The 19427-nt window shown below is 42.3% G+C and overlaps 1 protein-coding gene across 1 annotated transcript in view; it reads right to left on the bottom strand.

Annotated features, from left to right (window-relative positions):
* Positions 1–4921, bottom strand: part of lemd3 (LEM domain containing 3) — a 29289-nt gene extending 24368 nt beyond the window's left edge. Inside the window, exon 1 of the mRNA XM_003221257.4 lies at positions 3568–4921. Coding sequence (XP_003221305.1) covers positions 3568–4801 — 1234 coding nt within the window. The 5' untranslated portion in view covers positions 4802–4921. The remainder of the gene's footprint in view (positions 1–3567) is intronic.
* Between the last annotated feature and the right edge of the window lie 14506 nt (positions 4922–19427).

The following is a 19427-nucleotide window of genomic DNA, read 5'->3' as shown; positions in this document are numbered from 1 at the left end:
GGCTTCAAAGCGGCTCTTTGATTGAGGGTGCTACTCCAGCTACTCCAGAAAACAGCCAGGCTTTGAGGCTGCAAGGCTATTCACTGCTATTCCATCTGGCCAACAAGTGATTCCCATAAGTCAAAGCAACGTGTGGCCAGGCAAAGCTAGTTATTCTATATAAAAATACAGAATGCATTGTGTTAAAGGAATATTCAGACATGGTTTCCCAGCCGGTAGTTCCTAACCTTTGGTCCTCCATGTGTTTTGGACTTCAACTTTCAGAACTCCCAGCCAGATTACCAGCTGTTAGGAATTGTGGGAGTTGAATTCTAAAACACCTGAAATGGTGTGGTATTTTTTTGGCTAGAATAACTGTAAACCAATAAGCAAGCGCTTCAATCGTGGTCAGGAAGTTCCATTTCTGAAATTAAATTCCCTTAAACAGACACCAGATCCTGTCTGATCTTGCAAACTAAGCAGGACCAAGCTTGATTATTACTTGAATGGGAGACTTAACGAATACCAAGTGCTGTAGGCTATATTTTAGAGTAGTGGGGTTCCGAATCTTCAGGTGTTTTAGAATTCAACTCCCACAATTCCTAACAGCTGGTAAGCTGGCTGGGAGTTCTGAGAGTTGAAGTCCAAAACACATGGAGGACCAAAGGATGGGAACTACCGGCTGGGAAACCATGTCTGAATATTCCTTACCTAAGAAAACCCTATAGTTTTAATGGGGTCGCCCTACATTGACAGGTGACTTGAAGGTCCATACACATAAACAAGTCATGCTTCTTTTAGCCATTAGCCTCTCCCTTCAACTGTTAGAAACCACTGCAATTTAACCAGTGATAAAAGATAATGTAAAATAGTATTTTATCATCATTGCAAAGTTTTCAGAAAGAACTTCTCAGAAACCGAACAGTAGCTGCTGTGTCACTTCATACATTACAGACTCTTAATACTGGAAGCATTTCGCTCAAGGAATCAACATGCTATATAATGTCATGAGACTTACAATAGATTATTATATAATAACTTATACTATGCAACTACTTTATTCTGAAATAAACATGTTTCCCATGTGCAAATGTTGTAATATGTGAAGCAGCCTCCAGGATAAAACATGTACTGGAATGAATACCAAACTGTTCGCACCCCCACCTGAGAACCTTCACTAGGCTACAGGTCACAAGCTTTGGATCAAGTTTCCATTTATAAATCAGGACTGTGGATTTAACAGTGGGATATACTGCCATTAAGGGTGGTGGCCTCTGCTTTTTTGGAGGTCTCTAAACTGAAGTTTGAAGGCCATCTGTTGGGAGTATTTCAGGTGTATGAAAAGGGGCTGGACACAACCGTTGTGACACCATTATGTCTATGATTATGTAATTCTAAGGCACAACAATTCTGAGAAAGAAAGCACCCAACATTCTCAACTAGTGTCAAATGCACTACTTCCTGATCAAAGGATGTAAAATTAAAACAGGGCAGTTTCTCAAACTCTGCTCCTCCAGGTGTTTTGGACTTCAGCTCTCACAATTCCTAACAGCTGGCAAGCTGGCTGGGATTTCTCTGAGCCAAAGTCCAAAACACCTGGAAGAGCAGTTTGAGAAACACTGCATGAAAGCATTTTCATAAAACAGAAGATTTAGACGTAGGCATGGGCAAACTTCAGCCCTCCAGGTGTTTTGGATGGTTGATGGGGATGAGGTAGAGGGCCTTCTTGGTGGTGGCCTCTTGGCTTTGGAACACCCTCCCCAGCGAGATTAGGCAAGCCCCCACACTCTCCCCCTTTTGAAGGGATTTGAAAACCTGGATGTTCCAACAAGCATTTGAGAACTATTAGACCCTAGATATAAATGCCCAGTTCCTAGGTCACCAGATATTACTGTTCTCTGCACCTTATCCATTCACTGGCCCTATCGTACGTTTTTTTGCACTATCCCTTACCCAAACCATGTATAGCCTGGTAAAGCCCATTATTATAATTATGGTCAGTCGTTCTTGTTGAACGTGGCTGATGGAGCCTAAATGCTGTTGTTTTTCTCTTATGTGCAAACGTGCTTTATATGGATTGTTTATTTTTGGGGTTTTTTATTGGTGGCTCTGCTTTAACAGATTGTTGCTTTTATGTATGTATGCATGCATGTATGTTGGACTTTCTGTCCCATATGTAAGCTGCTCCGGGTCCCTTCAGGGAGATGGTGGCAGGGTAGAAAAATACAGTTATTGGGTTGCTGTGAGTTTTCCAGGCTGTATGGCCATGTTCCAGAAGCATTCTCTCCTGACATTTCACCCATATCTATAGTAGACATCCTCTAAAAGTGTTCTTACCATACATGAAGGGAACCATTGACCCTCATAGGGAAGCTGATGAAGAAACACAACCTACAAACTATCTACAGATTCCAATCAGAAAATCCAACAAATACTACATTCAATGAAGGACAAGAGGGATCCTCTTACCTTCTGCACGAGTCTACCGTATACCATGCAGCTGTGGACATTTCTACATATGGACCATCAAACACACCAATGCCCAAACACTGATCAAGAACATGAAAGGCACTGCTGACTAACTCAACCAGAGAAGTCAGCCATAGCAGAGCACTTGATGAACCAACCTAGACACAGCATAATAATTGAGAACATAAATGCTGGACCACTCTAACAACCATCATGTCAGATTACACAGAGATGCCATTAAAATCCACAAACATGTGGACAATTTCAACAGAAAGGAGGAAACCATGAAAATGAACAAAATCTGGCTACCAGTATTTAAAAACTCTCAAATCAGAACAGTAAATAAAGAACAACACTCAAAAACAGGGAAATTAATTGTTTTAATTATATTATTTGTTATATATTTTAAATTATGTAACTTTGAATTCCTTGTTTATGCTGGGCCTGGTCCCCATGTAAGCCGCCCCGAGTCCCTTCAGGGATATGGTGGCGGGATATAGGAATAAAGTTGTTGCTGTTGTTATTATTATAGTTCCAGACATAAATCAATCAGGACCAGGTAACAGCCCCCAACAAAGGATGCCCGAAAGCATTTACACTTGCCTTCAACAGACAAGAGTTCTTTCCCCTACCCTGGACCTTCCACAGATATATAAACCTCCCTTGCTTAGTTTCCAACAAACCTCATAACCTCTGAGGATGCCTGCCATAGATGTGAGTGAAACGTCAGGAGAGAATGCATCTGAAACATGAAAACTCACAGCAACCCAAAGCATGCAATTATTATCACATGCAAAACACTCTCAGGACATATCCATTTACTCAACTGTCATACTGGCTTGCCACAGGACTTGAACCTTGTGTCCTAATACTTACCGTCAACTCCCCCATCCACAACCACTTTCTGTTTCTCTTTCCACAGGCATGGGCAAACTTTTGGCTCTCCAGGTGTTTTGGACTTCAACTCCCACAATTCCTGTGGAAGTTGAGGTCCAAAACACCTGGAGGGCCAAATCTTGACCCATGGTCTTACCACTTGCAATACACTCTCAAGACATATCCATTTACTCAACTGTCATACTGGCTTACGACAACCTCCTCTTGTGCCCTAATACTTACTGTCAACTCCCCCATCCACAGCCACTCCAGACCCCCTCATCCTTAGGTAGGTGAGTCCCAGCACCAGGAAAAACAAACAGGCTGCAGTCAAGAGGCACATAGACAGGTAGTGAGCACTGAACCCTCCAGTAGTGGATATCTCTTCCCTCTTGAATTGCTGAAGCAGGTCTTCTTCAGGCTCGGAAAGCTTCTGCTTGTAGATATTTTTCAGGTATGCGTGGTTGGGACCCGTGTGGTTGGAGTGATTCATTCTGACAGAACCAGGAGAGACGCTGTTGGTGGCGGTAGTGTAGATCCTGGATTCAGGGCTGAACTTGCTGTCGGCCCCAAGGACGTGGTTGTTGGCGGGCTTCAAGTCCAAGGGCGGGAGGAAGAGGCCTTTCTTGGAGGCGCCGTGGCGGAGCCGGGGGAGGGAGCCGCCATCCCTGGGCAGGCCGCCTTCCTCTTGACCCCTGGCTGCCCTGCTCTCTGTAGAGCCATCTCCATCTCCAGCACCAGCACAAGGATGGCTGGAAAAGGGACTCCCTTTAGGGAGGCTCTTTCTGGCCAAGTAGTGGCGGGTCTCTTCCTCGTCCTCCTCTTCTTCTTCCTCCTCCTCCTCCTCAGAGTCCGAATATTTCTCCCTCCTGCTATGGGACAGGAACCGGTTGCCGTTCACCGCTCTGGCTTTGCACCGCTCTCGAGGCGGATCTTCCTCAGCTTCTTCTTCTTCCTCCTCCTCCTCCTCCTCACCGCCGTGGTGTTGCTGAGGCGCTTCCCAAGGCCCCGCCGAGGCCCTCCACCAAGCATGAGGCCTTCGTCGCGCCGGCGCCTCAGCCAGATTACTGATATGCGGGAGGCAGGCTGAAGGAGGAGAAGGAGGAGGAAGAGGAGACGCCGCTGCTTCAGCCGCAGCAGCAGGCCTCGGCTCCCGGCGCGCGGCTGAGGCGCGGTCCCGCCTGCTGCTGCCTCCGACGGGGCTCCTGGGCCCGGCCTCCGCGTCCGACTCGTCCGAGCTGAAGCCCAGCAAGCCGGGAAAAGGGGAGAGCTCGGCCCCGGCCAGCAGCCTGCCGCCCAACCCGCCTCCTCCGCCGCTGCTGTTGCGGGGCTTGGAGGCCCGCTCCTCCTCCCGCAGCTTCTTCAGCTTCTTCAGGTACACCGGCCGCGTGCTCTCCGTCACCGGCCCCGGAGAGAAGCCCAGGCGGCGCAGCTCCGAGAAGAGCTCCTCGTCTGTGAGCTGCGCGGCCGCCGCCATTTTGCTTGCTCGCGCCTTTCCCTCGCTCACTCCTCCCTCCTTCTCTCCCTCCCTCTCTTCGCCGCCGCTTCCGACCCACGCGCCTACCGCCCGCCGACACCGCCGCCTAGAGGAGCGGTCTAAAAGGTGTTCTGCCTACACTTCGGGTTCTCCAACGTGCATCTTCCGCCTCTATATACGGGGAAAGAGTACTCTGAGAAGGTACTACTGTATTTAGAAAGAAAACTCAAGGCAAAATAAAATCAAGGAACGTGAAAGGCACTGCAAACTAACGCATTCAGAGAAGTCAGCCATAGCACGGCACTTGATGAACCAACCCGGACACAGGGTATTATTTGAGAACACAGAAACGCTGGACCATTTTAATAATTACCATATCAGACTACACTGACTTATAAGGCTGAATTATAAGGCTGAGTTGACTTATAACCAAAGTGAAAGAAAAAAGTGCAAAAGCTGGGTTGCAGTTAAACATCAAGAAAACCAAGATTATGGCAACCAGACTGACTGATATACAAAATCCCAGAATACAGTAGAGTCTCACTTATCCAACATAAACGGGCCGGCAGAATGCTGGATAAGTGAATATGTTGGATAATAAGGAAAAGCCTATTAAACATCAAATTAGGTTATGATTTTACAAATTAAGCACCAAAACATCATGTTATACAACAAATTTGACAGAAAAAGTAGTTCAATACGCAGTAATGCTATGTAGTAATTACTGTATTTACGAATTTAGCACCAAAATATCATGATGCATTGAAAACATTGACTACAAAAATGCGTTGGATAATCCAGAATGTTGGATAAGTGAGACTCTACTGTACTTGTAAAGTATCTACACAAACACAAGATAGTCTATGTACAAAGAAAACATGTCCAAATAACATATAATATTATTAAAGTTCCATAGACTGACTGATGTCATGGTTTGCAAAGGCACTGTGTTGTGTGTGTTAACTGGAAAATGAAGTGCATGAAGCCGATTGGCTGAACCTGCAAAGACCTGGGGATTGATTTGATACTGTTTCTGTTCTGCTGCTGCACAACCAGTTTGGACAAGTTTTTCAGTGCTGACTGAGTACTGCTAGTGAAGAGAGAAGTGTACTCAGAGAGGCCTTGCTATTTTGAGGCCTGTTTGCTGCTGAGAAAAGAGAGAGAAGGACCAGGACTTTATTCTTCTCTGAAGCAGATTTGTGCATTGAGAAAGGATTGTTTGTGACTGTGGACTTCTGTAAGTGATCAGAAGGACCATTGTAAATACTGCTGTTTTTCTTTTGATCTCTTGGAATCAGTAAAGTTCCTGTATTTTTGGTCTGCAAACAAACCTGAGTAGCATATTATTTTCTTCAGGTGACTCTGGATCGCGGGCACACATTTATCATCATCAATCTGTAACAACTGATAACTGGCGAATAGAGGGAGAAAACGTGGAGGCAATAACAGACTTTGTATTTCCAGGCGCAAAGATTACTGCAGATGGAGACTGTAGCCAGGAAATCATAAGACATTTACTTCTTGGGAGGAGAACAAGGACCAATCTTGATAAAATAGTGAAGAGCAGAGGCATCACACTGGCAATGAAGGTCCACATAGTTAAAGCAACGGTATTCCCCGTAGTAACCTATGGATGCGTGAGCTGGATCATAAGAAAGGCTGAGAGAAGGAAGAGAGGTGCTTTTGAACTGTGGTGTTGGAGGAAAATCCTGAGAGTGCCTTGGGCCGCAAGAAAATCCAACCAGTCCAGGAAATAATGCCCGGCTGCTCATTGGAGGGAAGGATATTAGAGGCAGAGATGAAGTACTTTGACCACATAATGAGAAGACAGGAAAGCTTGGAGAAGACAATGATGATGCTGGGGAAAATGGAAGGAAAAAGGAAGAGGGGCTGACCAAGGGCAAGATGGATGAAGTGACTGGTTTGACCTTGAAGGAGCTGGGGGCGGCCACGGCTGACAGGGAACTCTGACTGGGCTAGTCCATGAGGTCACGAAGAGTTGGAAGCAACTGAACAAATAAACAACAACAGACTACACAGAGAAGCCTTTGAAATCCACAAGTATGTGGACAATTTCAACGGAAAGGAGGAAATCATGAAAATAAACAAAATCTGGCTACCAGTATTTAAAAAGACCTCTAAAATCGGGACAGTAAATAAAGAACAAGACTCAGAAAACAGGGGAATTCCAGACAGGAAACAATCAGGGCCAGCTAACACCTCCCAGAAAAGGATTCCCCCTGGCAGCAACCAGCCAGGCATTGAATCTACAAGGCCATTCAATGCTAACCAGGGTGGCCAATTGCAACATTCAGACTTGCCTCAAGCAGACAAGAGTTCTTTCTCTGAGCATTCCACAGACAAACCCCACTTGCATAGTTTCCAACAGATCCCTCAACCTCTGAGGATGCCTGACATAGATGTGTGCAAAACGTCAGGAGAGAATGCTTCTGGAACATGGCCATACAGCCCGGCAAACTCACAGCACCCAATGATTCTGGCCATGAAAGCCTTCGACAACATTCTGAGAATATATTCAGAGGGAAACTCAAGGCAAAAAAAAAAGTTTTTTCTGAAACCAAAATACTGAAACACATTTGTATGTAAGAAAAGAACGAAGGCTGGTAACATCCCATCGAAGGAATGTCAGTAAGAGATTTCAGATCAATGCACTTTGATGTAACTTTGAACGGCCGTATCCTCAGTGTCATGGGAATATTAGGAGTTGCAGTTCGGTGAAGCAGAGAAGACCAAAGCCCTTGTAAAGACTACAACTCCCACGATTCCGTAGCATTGAATTCTGGCGGTTAAAGTGGTCTCCTTAGCAGTAATCTTTCAAGACTAGTTCTCATACAAAGCCGGTAGTAATTGAGAACCGGAAGTGCGGGTAATGTGGAGACCTTGCCTGTTTTGTCTACCTCTTTGGTCCCCGCCGGCCGGAACTGACGCGTGCGCACTCGACTATGGCCTAGACCCGCCCGTCACCCTGGAGGCGCCCTGCGGCCCCGCCCCGCCCGCCAAGGAAGGCAGGCAGGGAGGGAGGGGCAGACGGGTGAGCGGGCTTCCTGAGATCAAGATCAAATGTCGTTAGCTCTCCCTACCAAGAAGGCTGGTGCCTCACCAAACTACAACTCCCAGGGTTCCATGGCAGCCCGAGAGCTGCCAGACTGCATGATTCCTACAGTGTGGAGCAGGCATAGGGCAACTTGGGCCCTCCAGGTGTTTTGGACTTCAACTCCTGCTGAGGGGGGAAAGGAAAGGCCTGAAGCTGTTAGGAATTGTGGGAGCTGAAGTCCAAAACACCTGGAGGGCCCAACTTTACCCATGCCTGGCCTACACTGCCATATAATTCAGTTCAAAGCACATAACCTGGATTATCTGAGTTGATAATCCGGATTATATGTCAATGCAGAAGGGGCCTTTGAAACTGATTTCTCGAAGATGAATTATATGACAACTGATTGACTCCATGGTCAAAATGATCCATCAGATAATGATATAGACTGTTTAGAATCATAGAGTCCAGCCTGATATGCCATGCAAGAAAATACAATCAAAACACTCCTGGCAGATGGCCATCCGGCCTCTGCTTAACCTCCAGGGCCCCTTCACTTCCCTATATCCCAGAATTTTAAGGTAGAAAATCCCACATTATCTGAGTGTGGACACATAACCTTGTTCAAAGCAGATATTGTGGAATTTTCTGCCTTGATATTCTGGGATAAAGAGACTTTTCAAACAGCCTTATAACCCAGAATATCAAGACAGAAAATGCCACAATATCTGCTTTGAACTGGGATATTGGAGTCCATGCTGCCATATATTTCAGCTCGAAGCAGACCATGTGGGATTATATATAACTGTGTGGAAGCCCCCCCCCTCCCCCCGAGGAGGCAGCATATTCCACTGCCAAACAGCTCACTTCAGTGTGTTGTCGAAGACTTTCATGGCTGGAATTACTGGGTTGCTGTGAGTTTTCCAGACAGTATGGCCATGTTCCAAAAGCATTATTTCCTGACCTTTCTCCTGCATCTGTGGCAGGCATCCTTAGGTTGTGAGGTATGGATGCCTGCTATAGATGCAGGTGAAACGTCAGGAAAGAATGCTTCTGGAACATGGCTATACATCCTGGAAAACTCACACCAACTCAGCTCTCACTTCTTTAAAAAAAATTAATATCAAGTAAACTGGAAGGGAGAAGGTGTTTTAGGCCATGTTTTCTCAAACTGTGGGTCTTGATCCCAAATGGGATCCCCTTGGCTCCGTATTAGGGTCGGTTACGAAAAATGTGGCAGTAGAAAAAGTTTCTAAATGCCAGCCATTTTACACAACTAGCAACAATGTGCCATGATTACATTAAAGGTAAAGGTTTTTCCTGACATTAAGTCCAGTCATGTCTGACTCTGGGGATTGGTGCTCATCTCTATTTCTAAGTCGAAGAGCCGGCATTGTCCGTAGACACCTCCAAGGTCATGTGGCTGGCATGACTGCATGGAGCGCCGTTACCTTCCCGCTGGAGTGGTACCTATTGATCTACTCACATTGGCATGTTTTCGAACTGCTAGGTTGGCAGAAGCTGGAACAACAGCGGGCGCTCACACCGCTCCCGGGATTTGAACCTGGGATCTTTCGGTCTGCAAGTTCAGCAGCTCAGTGCTTTAACACACTTCGCCACCGGGGTTCCTTTTGGGTAATGATTACATTACACTACAGAAAATGCTTGAGCTGTACTCCACAGTCTGTTAGACAAGCCTTGCAAAAGCTGATTTATAATTATTGGTAGATGGTTAATTTTCATACCTATGTTATATATGAGGCATGGGAAAACTTTGGCCCTCCAGAGTTTTGGACTTAAACTCCCACAATTCCTAGCAGGTAGGCTGTTAGGAATTGTGGGAGTTGAAGTCCAAAACACCTGGAGGGCCAAAGTTTGCCCATGCCTCGTATATAACATACCGTCTGTCAGGAATTGTGAGAGTTCAAGTCCAAAACACCTGGTGGACTGAAGTTTGTCCATGCCTGATATATACTTATATATCTGGGTCACATAAAAGGGGTCATGAGTGGAAAGAGCTAAGAAGCTCTGTTCTAGACCTTGTTATCTTCAAGATGACAATGTGTAGGATGAAGGCTAACAAATGCAAACCTGAGACGAGACACTGCTTTTGAAAAATCAAACTTGGATTTCAGAAAAATCTGGGCTCAACTTTGCATCTGAATGGCTTGGTAGTGACCAAGAATGTCTTTGTTCAGGTTGGGGCTCACAACTGTCATAATTAATAAATCCGACCCAGTTCAAATAATATATGCTTTATAGTTCTTTTAAGACTGGATTACTGCCATGAGCTCTACATGAAGGTACCTTTAGAGAGTCTTCAGAAACTGCTCATGATCCAGGACAAAATAGAAAGAAATGGCACATTCCCATGGAATTTCATGACACCTCTCTTGCCATATCTGCACTATTAGCTGGTTTGCTTCTGAACACCATGCAAAGTGCAGGTGATGGCCTAAGCCCTAAATATTTGTGATCCAGATAATCTGCAAGATGTCTTCTCCCAATATCCACATTGTAAATCAGAATAAGAAGTCTTTTTTTGCTGTAAGTACATAAACCAATTTCTTCCAAGGGTCATAGTACTCCCTTCTTTGGATGTCATTTTCCCAGTCTGTGAAGCCCTTTCTATTCTTGTACGGTTTAGCAGGAAAGGGTCCTTTTCTTTAAAAATTGTATCATCTGTGGTTTTTACTTTGTATTTATATCACTTTTACATTTATCACCATTATATTTTTATTACATGGGTTGTTTTATATTGCACTGAGGTTTTGAGTTGAGAGATATTCTGCAGGGTGTATGAAGAATTAGATATAAATGTGTGTATCTATAGAGTATCCTCTTGTGCTTTTACCTGGAAAGTTCCTGTCTCTGAAAACATAATATCCAAACCAATTTCCACTCTTCTCTGAAGCTCATTTGCAACTCAATGATACCCAAAAGACCTGCAAAACTAGAGGAAATGCTTTATTAATTAAGCCAAAGGAAGAAGAACTTTACTCCTTACACTGTCTTTGGAGACAGTCTGAATGCTTATACATTAGGACATGTCTAGACTTTTGAACCACTTTAAAGAGACTTAAATCAGTAAAAGAATGAAGGCATTCACTCAGAGATTTCCCTAGCAGTGGTTCATTCCCCTTTAAAACTGTTAGTGAGGTGAGTTTTCTAACAGGTTTGAACATGGTGTAATTTAAGACAAGCACAGTGCTTAGCATTGTACTTATTATCAAAGATTTAGGTTTGTTTATATTTGAAGCTGACAACTTTCCCTTGCTTTGGATTTTTTCCAGTCTTAAGATTTATTTACACAGTCAAGTGAAAGATTTATGGGTCTTTGCAGCCTCATTGTCCGGTAAAATTTTTAGGGTAGCTTTTCCAGAATTTGAAAAATCTACTTTTTAGAATACAGCATCCAGAATAACAGCCACTGATCATGCTGGTTGAAGAATAGCTTTGAATGTGTTTTAATCAGTTTTATGGATTTTAACTGATTTTAAAAAAAAATACCATTGCTATTTAATTCTGCTTCAATGTTTGTATATTTGTAGATTTTAAACTGTACTGAATTGCTTTTAATGTAAACCGCTTTGAGTCTCCTTGTGGAGAGAAAAAGCAGTGTATAAATAAACATAAACATAATAATAATTGGAGCTATAGTTGTAAACGATATTTTTTAAAGGTTAGGCCCCTTCCACATAGCTGTATAAAATCCACATTGAACTGGATTATATGGCAGTGTGGATTAAGATAACCCAGTTCAAAGCAGATATTGTGGATTATCTGCCTTGATAGTCTGGGTTATATGACTGTGTGAAAGGACCCTGAGTCTTGTTATCCCATAACACTGTGTACTCTTTGGTCATTTATGGCAGAGCTTTCCAAATTCTGTGTTGCAGCACTTAGTGTGTCAGTTGCAACATGTAGCTGTGTTGCTTGGACGTAATGAGAAACCTCTGAGTCTATGTGAAATAAGCAATACATCATATATTTTAATGTATAAATTGAAATTTTTCATGAGATATGTTGTGTGCCCTTATATTTCGTTATTACAATTTATATGTCTGTATCTCTTCTGAGGGCTTCTACACTGCCATAAAATCCAATTTATCAAAGCAGATAATCCACATTATCTCCTTTGAACTGGATTATATATATTTACACTGCCATATAATCCATTTCAAGGCAGATAATCTGGATTTTATATGGCAGTGTAAAAGGGGCCTCAATTTCTGTTTTGCTAGTAAAACTTAATTACTGTGTTGCAAAATAATGCATGTCTAAAAATGTGTCACCAACATGAAACGGCTGGAAAACTCTGATTTATAGTATGACTTGACTGCACACATATTTCCCACTTCTGAGACTGAGTCTCCACTAGTCTGAACAGACTGAATTGCTCATCTGCTTTTAAGGGCCTGTGGGCTCTGCATTCTCTGATTAATCTGTATTCTTTTTACAGGATCTTTCTCCAGTAGTTTGAAACCATGGAGTTTCATATTCTAGACAAAACCTACCTCCATACAAACATATACTTATTGCAGACAGGACTGGAATGACTACTAGACTTTAGGCAGCAGGTTTGGCATGCATCCTAAAAAGGGAGCAATTTTTAGGTGTTTGATTAATGTTTTTACATTAAATTAAACTGCAGGAAGGGAACCAAAACAACCTGTCTGGCCTAAGTTAAGATGCACCTTCACTTTCAGAATCTAGGGTGTGTTTTGCTATCCTACTTTAGAATACAAAATGTCTTGGGTAAGTGTCTTAAAAGAAGATACTAATATCCTGTGGAGAATAAAAGAGCGTAATACTTCATGGATAAGCCAACAGTAGTTTTTTAAAAGAAAAGTAAGCAAAGCAAAACATAAAACACAATATTTCTGAAGGCTTTGTGGATAAAATTTACCAAGTAGGACATTGGTTGGACTCTGGCTCCATGGGCCAGGATTTAAATTCCTACTCAGCTGTGGGAACCTACTGGATTACCTTGGACAAGCCATACTCTTGGCCTCAGAATACTGTATGATAAATAAATAAGTCACCATGGGTCATAAATGACTTGAAGGCATACAACAGTGGCAAGCAGTTGCCATCCAGATTAGTTTAACTTGTACCTCCCATCATGTTAGTCTGCCCTCACCATGGTGAGGCAAGACAAAAGTTGAACTCCAATAGCATCTAAAAGGCGGCAAGTTACTCATCTCTAAAACAGGATGTTTTTCAATATATGTTATAAGACTTTCGCTGTCCTAATATACTATGATTTTGGCTTCAGGTGCTTGGTGGGTCCTGGCAAGCAATTCCATAACAGGAAACAGGATAAAGAAAGGCAGCTGAAAATGATACTTCTACAAGTGACATGCCTCATAATCATAGCTATTTGAGCCATGTGAAAATTATGCAACCATTAAGTAGTGTGATGACCCATGGGCAATGTAGTCCCATTCCTGGCACTGTGGTGCCAGATGAAGAGGAAAACTTGGGTTTTTCACCGTTCCAGCCAGAATTGGAACTTTCCCAGCCAGATTTGGAAACCTTGCACCTGCAAGAGATTTGTCTTCCAGAAGTCTGTCAAACAAGCCCCGAGCCACAATCTCCTACGTTTTCTCGCCATGCTTTTTGTAAACAACAGAGGGGAGTTCAACAGGCGTCTCGCAGGAGTGCTAGGATAGCTGCTAAGCATTCAGCTGATTAAGCCTGCTTTCCATGGGAAACTTTAAGGAGTCATGCATCTGGACTCAGAGAATAGCTTTCGTTTCTGGTTCTCCAGGGAACTGCTCTTTGGTGGGAAAACTAGATCCTATTTAGGTGCTTTGCCCACAAAGGGATCTTGCGGAGTCAATTCGTCAGCAACTGGAGTAGGTTGTGTGTGGACAGCGCTACTCCGCTTCTAAGCCTTCGTCCCTGTTTCCAAGCCTACGTTCCCGTTCCAGCCTTGTTTACCTCCGCGGACCTTGCCTTGCTTCCTAGGACTCAGCCTTGTTTTCCAGGACCCTGCCTTGCCTTGTTTTCCGGATTTTGCCAAGTATTCCACGGATCTTGTTCGTGCTCCTCGTCCTTGTTGCCTTGTTTCAAGCCCTGTTTCAAGTTACTCCCTAGCCTCGCTCAAGTTCCATGGACTAAAGGACCTTGTCATCTCCCCTCACTTTGCTTGGCAAAGTGAGTGTTTCGGTTATTGGATTACAACTTTGGACCTTAATATTTCATATTGGACATTGTTTCTTTGGACTAATTTTGACCTTTCCTGAAAGGTCTATTTCTGGACTATTTCATACACTTGCTTTCATTAACTTTATATATTCCTTCAATAAAGATATTAGATAGAATCTGGCCTCGGTGTATGGTTATTGGTGCTCTGCAGCCTGGGTCGTGACAAGTAGGGGGAAACTGCTTTTAGAAAAATGAAATAATATTAAATGTAAATATCAACCGTTGGACAACTGGGAATCATTTTTCATTTTCCATAAAAAGCTGTTTCATACAATGACTCTGACATGGTTAGTTAGGTGTCTCCTGCTCAGATTGGTTATGAAAGGAAGTGGTCTGAATAATTTGTGATATATAGTAGAACCCTCATATAGTAGAACATATCCATGATGAATATGTTCCCAGACTTCACATGAATACACAACTACAGATAATTGTGAACCCTATTGAAATGAAGGACTTCTGACTCAAGAACACCATAGAGTTATACTGAAGGACTTAGAAAATGTACAGAAGGATATATTTTGTGGGACATGGATAGATGAAACTGCAGATATTGATCCTGCAAATATGGCAGTTGTAACAAACAAGAATAGTAGTGGGTTATGATACACTACACTTTACAGCCTGCAGGTCAAAACCATGTTCACCAAATTAACATCAAGGTAGCAATATTAGATTATAACACATTAACAGCAAGGGGAATTTACCAATGAAATGGAAACAAATATATGTTGAATTAGTGATAAATACTGAAAAGCCTTCTAACTCTGAATAAGGGCAGACTGCATTCTTACCAAAAGACCTGCTGTATTTCTAAGGCTGCTTGGGTTTTCCCCCTGAGAGACAATGGGTTAATATTCATGACATAACTAACAAATTCCATATAAGTTTAAAAGTATTTTACTTCCAAAATTTGGAAAGTATGTGGTATATGGGATGTAGGGAAGTTATCTCTAAGTTTAAGCTCAACTCGTAGGATCTGTTGATGAATCTCCTGATTAAGACTTTAAGGAATAATGTGTCATGAACTTGATAGACACATATCTACATATCACACATCTATTAGTGACTCACTACTGAAGCTGTAGGCTTACTCTACTAAAAAAGTAACTGAAGTCAAAATGAAAGGTTAATTTATTTCATCTATACACATAATACAGTAGAGTCTCACTTATCCAACACTCGCTTATCCAACGTTCTGGATTATCCAACGCATTTTTGTAGTCAATGCTTTCAATATATCGTGATATTTTGGTGCTAAATTCATAAATACAGTAATTACTATATAGCATTACTGTGTACTGAACTACTTTTTCTGACAAATTTGTTGTCTAACATGATGTTTTGGTGCTTAATTTGTAAAATCATAACTTAATTTGATGTTTAATAGGGTTATCCTTAATTCCTCATTATCCAACATATTCACTTATCCAACGTTCTGCCGGCCCGTTTATGTTGGATAAGTGAGACTCTACTGTACAAGTGAAAATATGTATGTATGTGTGTGACTGGGGTGTCCACTTACACAGACAAGCTCTTGCCTCCACAAAAAGCTATAGCTCCCACTACCAATAGCCCTCTCTCCAATGACATTGCAGGTTATAGTGAGTGTCATGAACATGTTTAAGAGCCCTGCCAATGTCTTCCACAAACACCATACTACCCACCACCCAAGTGAAAGCTTTCATACGGGGGCCATGTCATCCTAGATTTTCTGTTTTTCCTCCACCACAGACATCCCAGTGTTCCTTTCTCTCTCCATTGGTGTGGAATTTTCATGACGCCGCCCACTGCCTCTCCCATAACTCTTTCCTATTCTTTTATATGGCACACAAGAAACAGGAACTGATCGGCAACTGAACATACTAGAAAGGTTTTGGGAAAATTCACCATGATTTATAGGAGTTGTAGGTACTGAGATGTATAGTTCACCTGCAGTCTAAGAGCACTCTGAACTCCACCAATGATGGACCTGGAACTAATTTGGCACACAGAACCACCATGACCAAGAAAAAATACTGGAGGTCCTTGGAGGGATTTATAAGAGTTGTAATTCACCTACATCCAGAGTGCACTATGAACCCAAACAATGATGGATCTGGACCAAACTTGGCGTGCATACCCGATATGCCCAAATTTGAATACTGGTGGGTTTTGAGTGGAATTGGCCTGAACATTTTGGAGTTGTGGGTACTGGGATTTATAGTTCACCTGCAATCAATGAGCCCCCTGAACTCCACCAAAGATGGAATTAGACCAAACTTGGCACACAGAGCCCCCACAACCAACAAAAAATACTGGAGGTCTCTGGGGAAAATTCACCTTGATTTGGGGGAGTTGTAGTTCACCTATATCCAGAGAGCATTGTGAACCCAAACTGGATGGATCGGCAACAAACTTGGTACACATACCTGATATGTCAACATTTGATTACTGAAGGGGTTTGGGGGAAATTGACCTTCCTTTCTGGGAGTTGTAGTTCACCCACAACCAAAGAAACTGTGACCTCCACCAATGATGGACCTGGTCTTGGCACACAAAACCCCCATGACTAACTCAACATACTGGAGGGGTTTGAGGGGACTAACTCACTATAGTGGGAGTTGTAGTTTATCCTACAGCCAGAGAGCACACTGAACCCCACCAATGACATATCCTGAGAAAACTTGCACAACATAACAAACTAAGTACTGATGGCGTTTCTCGGGGTTAACCTGGCATGATGTCAGTTGTAGTTCACCCACAACCTTATGCATTTTGTACAATTCAAACATTGACTTTTTCAAATAACCCGGGCAATGCCAGGTCCCCAAGCTAGTACTAAATAAAAGTGGTTGCTTTTATTCTGAAGGAATAGCAGCAGTAGGGGTCCCCGAACCATTCCAGTTTGGAGTAGTAATCGTCTGCACAGATTGCTTTATTTTGTATTCATATTTAATATGGTTGCTTTATTTTGAAGGATTAGAAGCAGTAAACCTCCCAAACCCATTTTAGTTTGGGGTATTAATCTTTACCTCCTGCACAGAAAGAAGGAACAGTCAGCATGAGATTATAAGAAGAAAACTGATATAAATCCTTTTATCTCATTTTCCCATTCATCCTACTTTTATTTTATTTCCTCTTAGGAATTTGTTTCGTTCAGTTGACTGTATGGATAAACACATAGCCAAACATTACATACTGGTATATTAAAGCCAGAAGACACTCCCCTTCTTAAGGGTGCAGTAAAGTGTTTAATTTATCTATTACACAGATAAAAATATTGGGGCACGTTAACCTGCTTACAAACATAAGCAAATTTATTCTGGCAATAATGTGAGCAACATGCATGTAATTATTATGATGTTACAAATGTTAATTGAGGAAAGCAAGCATGGGAATTGTTTTATATGTGTATACAAGGCTCCTAAACACAATAAAAGGCCATTGGGATTGCTTACAGGAAATGATACCCTGTTTCCCCCAAAATAAGACAGGGTCTTATATTCATTTTTACTCCAAAAGATGTGTTAGGGCTTGTTTTCAGAGCAGTCTTATTTTTCCCAAAAGTCGTATTATTCACTTTTTAATATTTTGAGCATCCTCAGAAATGCTGAAAAATCATGATAGGTCTTATTTTCAGGGTAGGTCTTATTTTGGGGAAAACAGTATAAACAGCAGACCCACCTGAGAATATGGGTGCATCTACACTGCAAAATTAATGCAGTTTGATACCATTTTAAGTGCTGTGTGGCTCAATTCTGTGGAGTCCTGGGATTTGTAGTTTGGTGAGGTACCAACAATCTTGGTCAGAGAAGGCTAAAGGCTTTATAAAACTAAAGTTCCCATGATTCCATAGCATTGAATCTTAGTAATTAAAGTGGTGTCAAGCTGCATTAAATCGGCATGTAGATGCACTCTCAGATCCATGGAAATCAATAGGATATCCTTCTGATAAAATACACATAGGATTGTGCTAGTGGTCTCTTTAGCAGTGGGCATGCACATTTGGGAGACCACACTCACAACTTCCCTTTTCTAAACTGCATTCTTAATCTCACCTGTATCTTCACAGGGATCTTATTTTGTTGCATTTGTAAAAATTTGGGAACAGGACTTGGTAGTGTCGCCATTCAAGCTGTTCAGCTTTGCTGCTGCCTTCAGCAAATGTTCCACAGCATTTTGAGTGATGAAAACACAGATATGGATTTCAATTAAATGAAATGTCCTGGCAGCAACATACAAGGTGCCATTTTAGAGACGTTCTTGCAAAGTGTTTTACAGAGTAGAATTTTCTCCTGTCTGTCATCCCCACCCTAGTTCATTCAAAACTTATCTCCATTATTTGAAACTGTGAGGAGGTATTGCGTATAGGTTTCATGACTCAGGTCCATGTTATTGAAAGGACCATATTCTCCCACATGACATTGCCTTTGTGTTGATTACATAGAATTGACAGTTTTGCAGCACTCTTTGGCATAGAAGGCTATAGATCTTGTAAAACTACAGCTCCCATGTTTCTGTAGCATTGAACCATGGCTGTTAACTGACTTTAATTTTCCTCCAGGTAGGGGGGAAAGGTGGGAATAATAACATGAAGTGTGTTCTGTTTTGTCAGGAGCTGGAAGAACCTGCTGCACACACCATTACAAAAACTAACCTGATTCCATTTGGTATAATTTAGTATCCAATATAAATCTTAGAAAATGATAGGTTTTAAACATCTGTGGTTGTCTAGTCATTAACTTTTGCACAAGCTATTGATAAGATATGAATATATCTTTCTAAACAAAAACAAAAAAGAAAACTTGTAGAAAAAGAGGGATATTATCAATTTAACATTCTAAGGGTGCATCTACACTGTAGAATCAATGCAGTTTGCAGCCATTCACTTTTATGGCTCAATGCTATGGAAGCACTGGAGTTGTAGTTTTACATTTTTTTGCCTCATCATATTATAACTCTCAAGATTCCACAGAATGGTACCATGGTATTGTCGAAGGCTTTCATGGCCGGGATCACAGGGTTGTTTTATGTTTTCCGGGCTGTATGGCCATGTTCTAGAAGTATTCTCTCCTGACGTTTCACCCACATCTATGGCAGGCATCCTCACAACCTCTGAGGATGCCTGCCATAGATGTGGGCGAAACGTCAGGAGAGAATACTTCTAGAACATGGCCATACAGCCCGGAAAACATAAAACAACCCTGGAACCATGGTAATTAAAGTGACGTCGAAATGCATTGATTTTCCAGTGTAGATGCACTCTTAAGTTGCCTACTCCATTATTTCACATGATGCAGCCACAGCAGTAAAAATGAAAGCATTGTGTTATCATTGTGTAGTATGAAGGGGCCATGATGTTCAACCAACCAAGTC

This window comes from Anolis carolinensis, chromosome 5 (assembly GCF_035594765.1).
Source record: "Anolis carolinensis isolate JA03-04 chromosome 5, rAnoCar3.1.pri, whole genome shotgun sequence".
Taxonomy (NCBI): Eukaryota; Metazoa; Chordata; class Lepidosauria; order Squamata; family Dactyloidae; genus Anolis; species Anolis carolinensis.
This window is presented reverse-complemented; position numbering and strand designations above follow the sequence as displayed.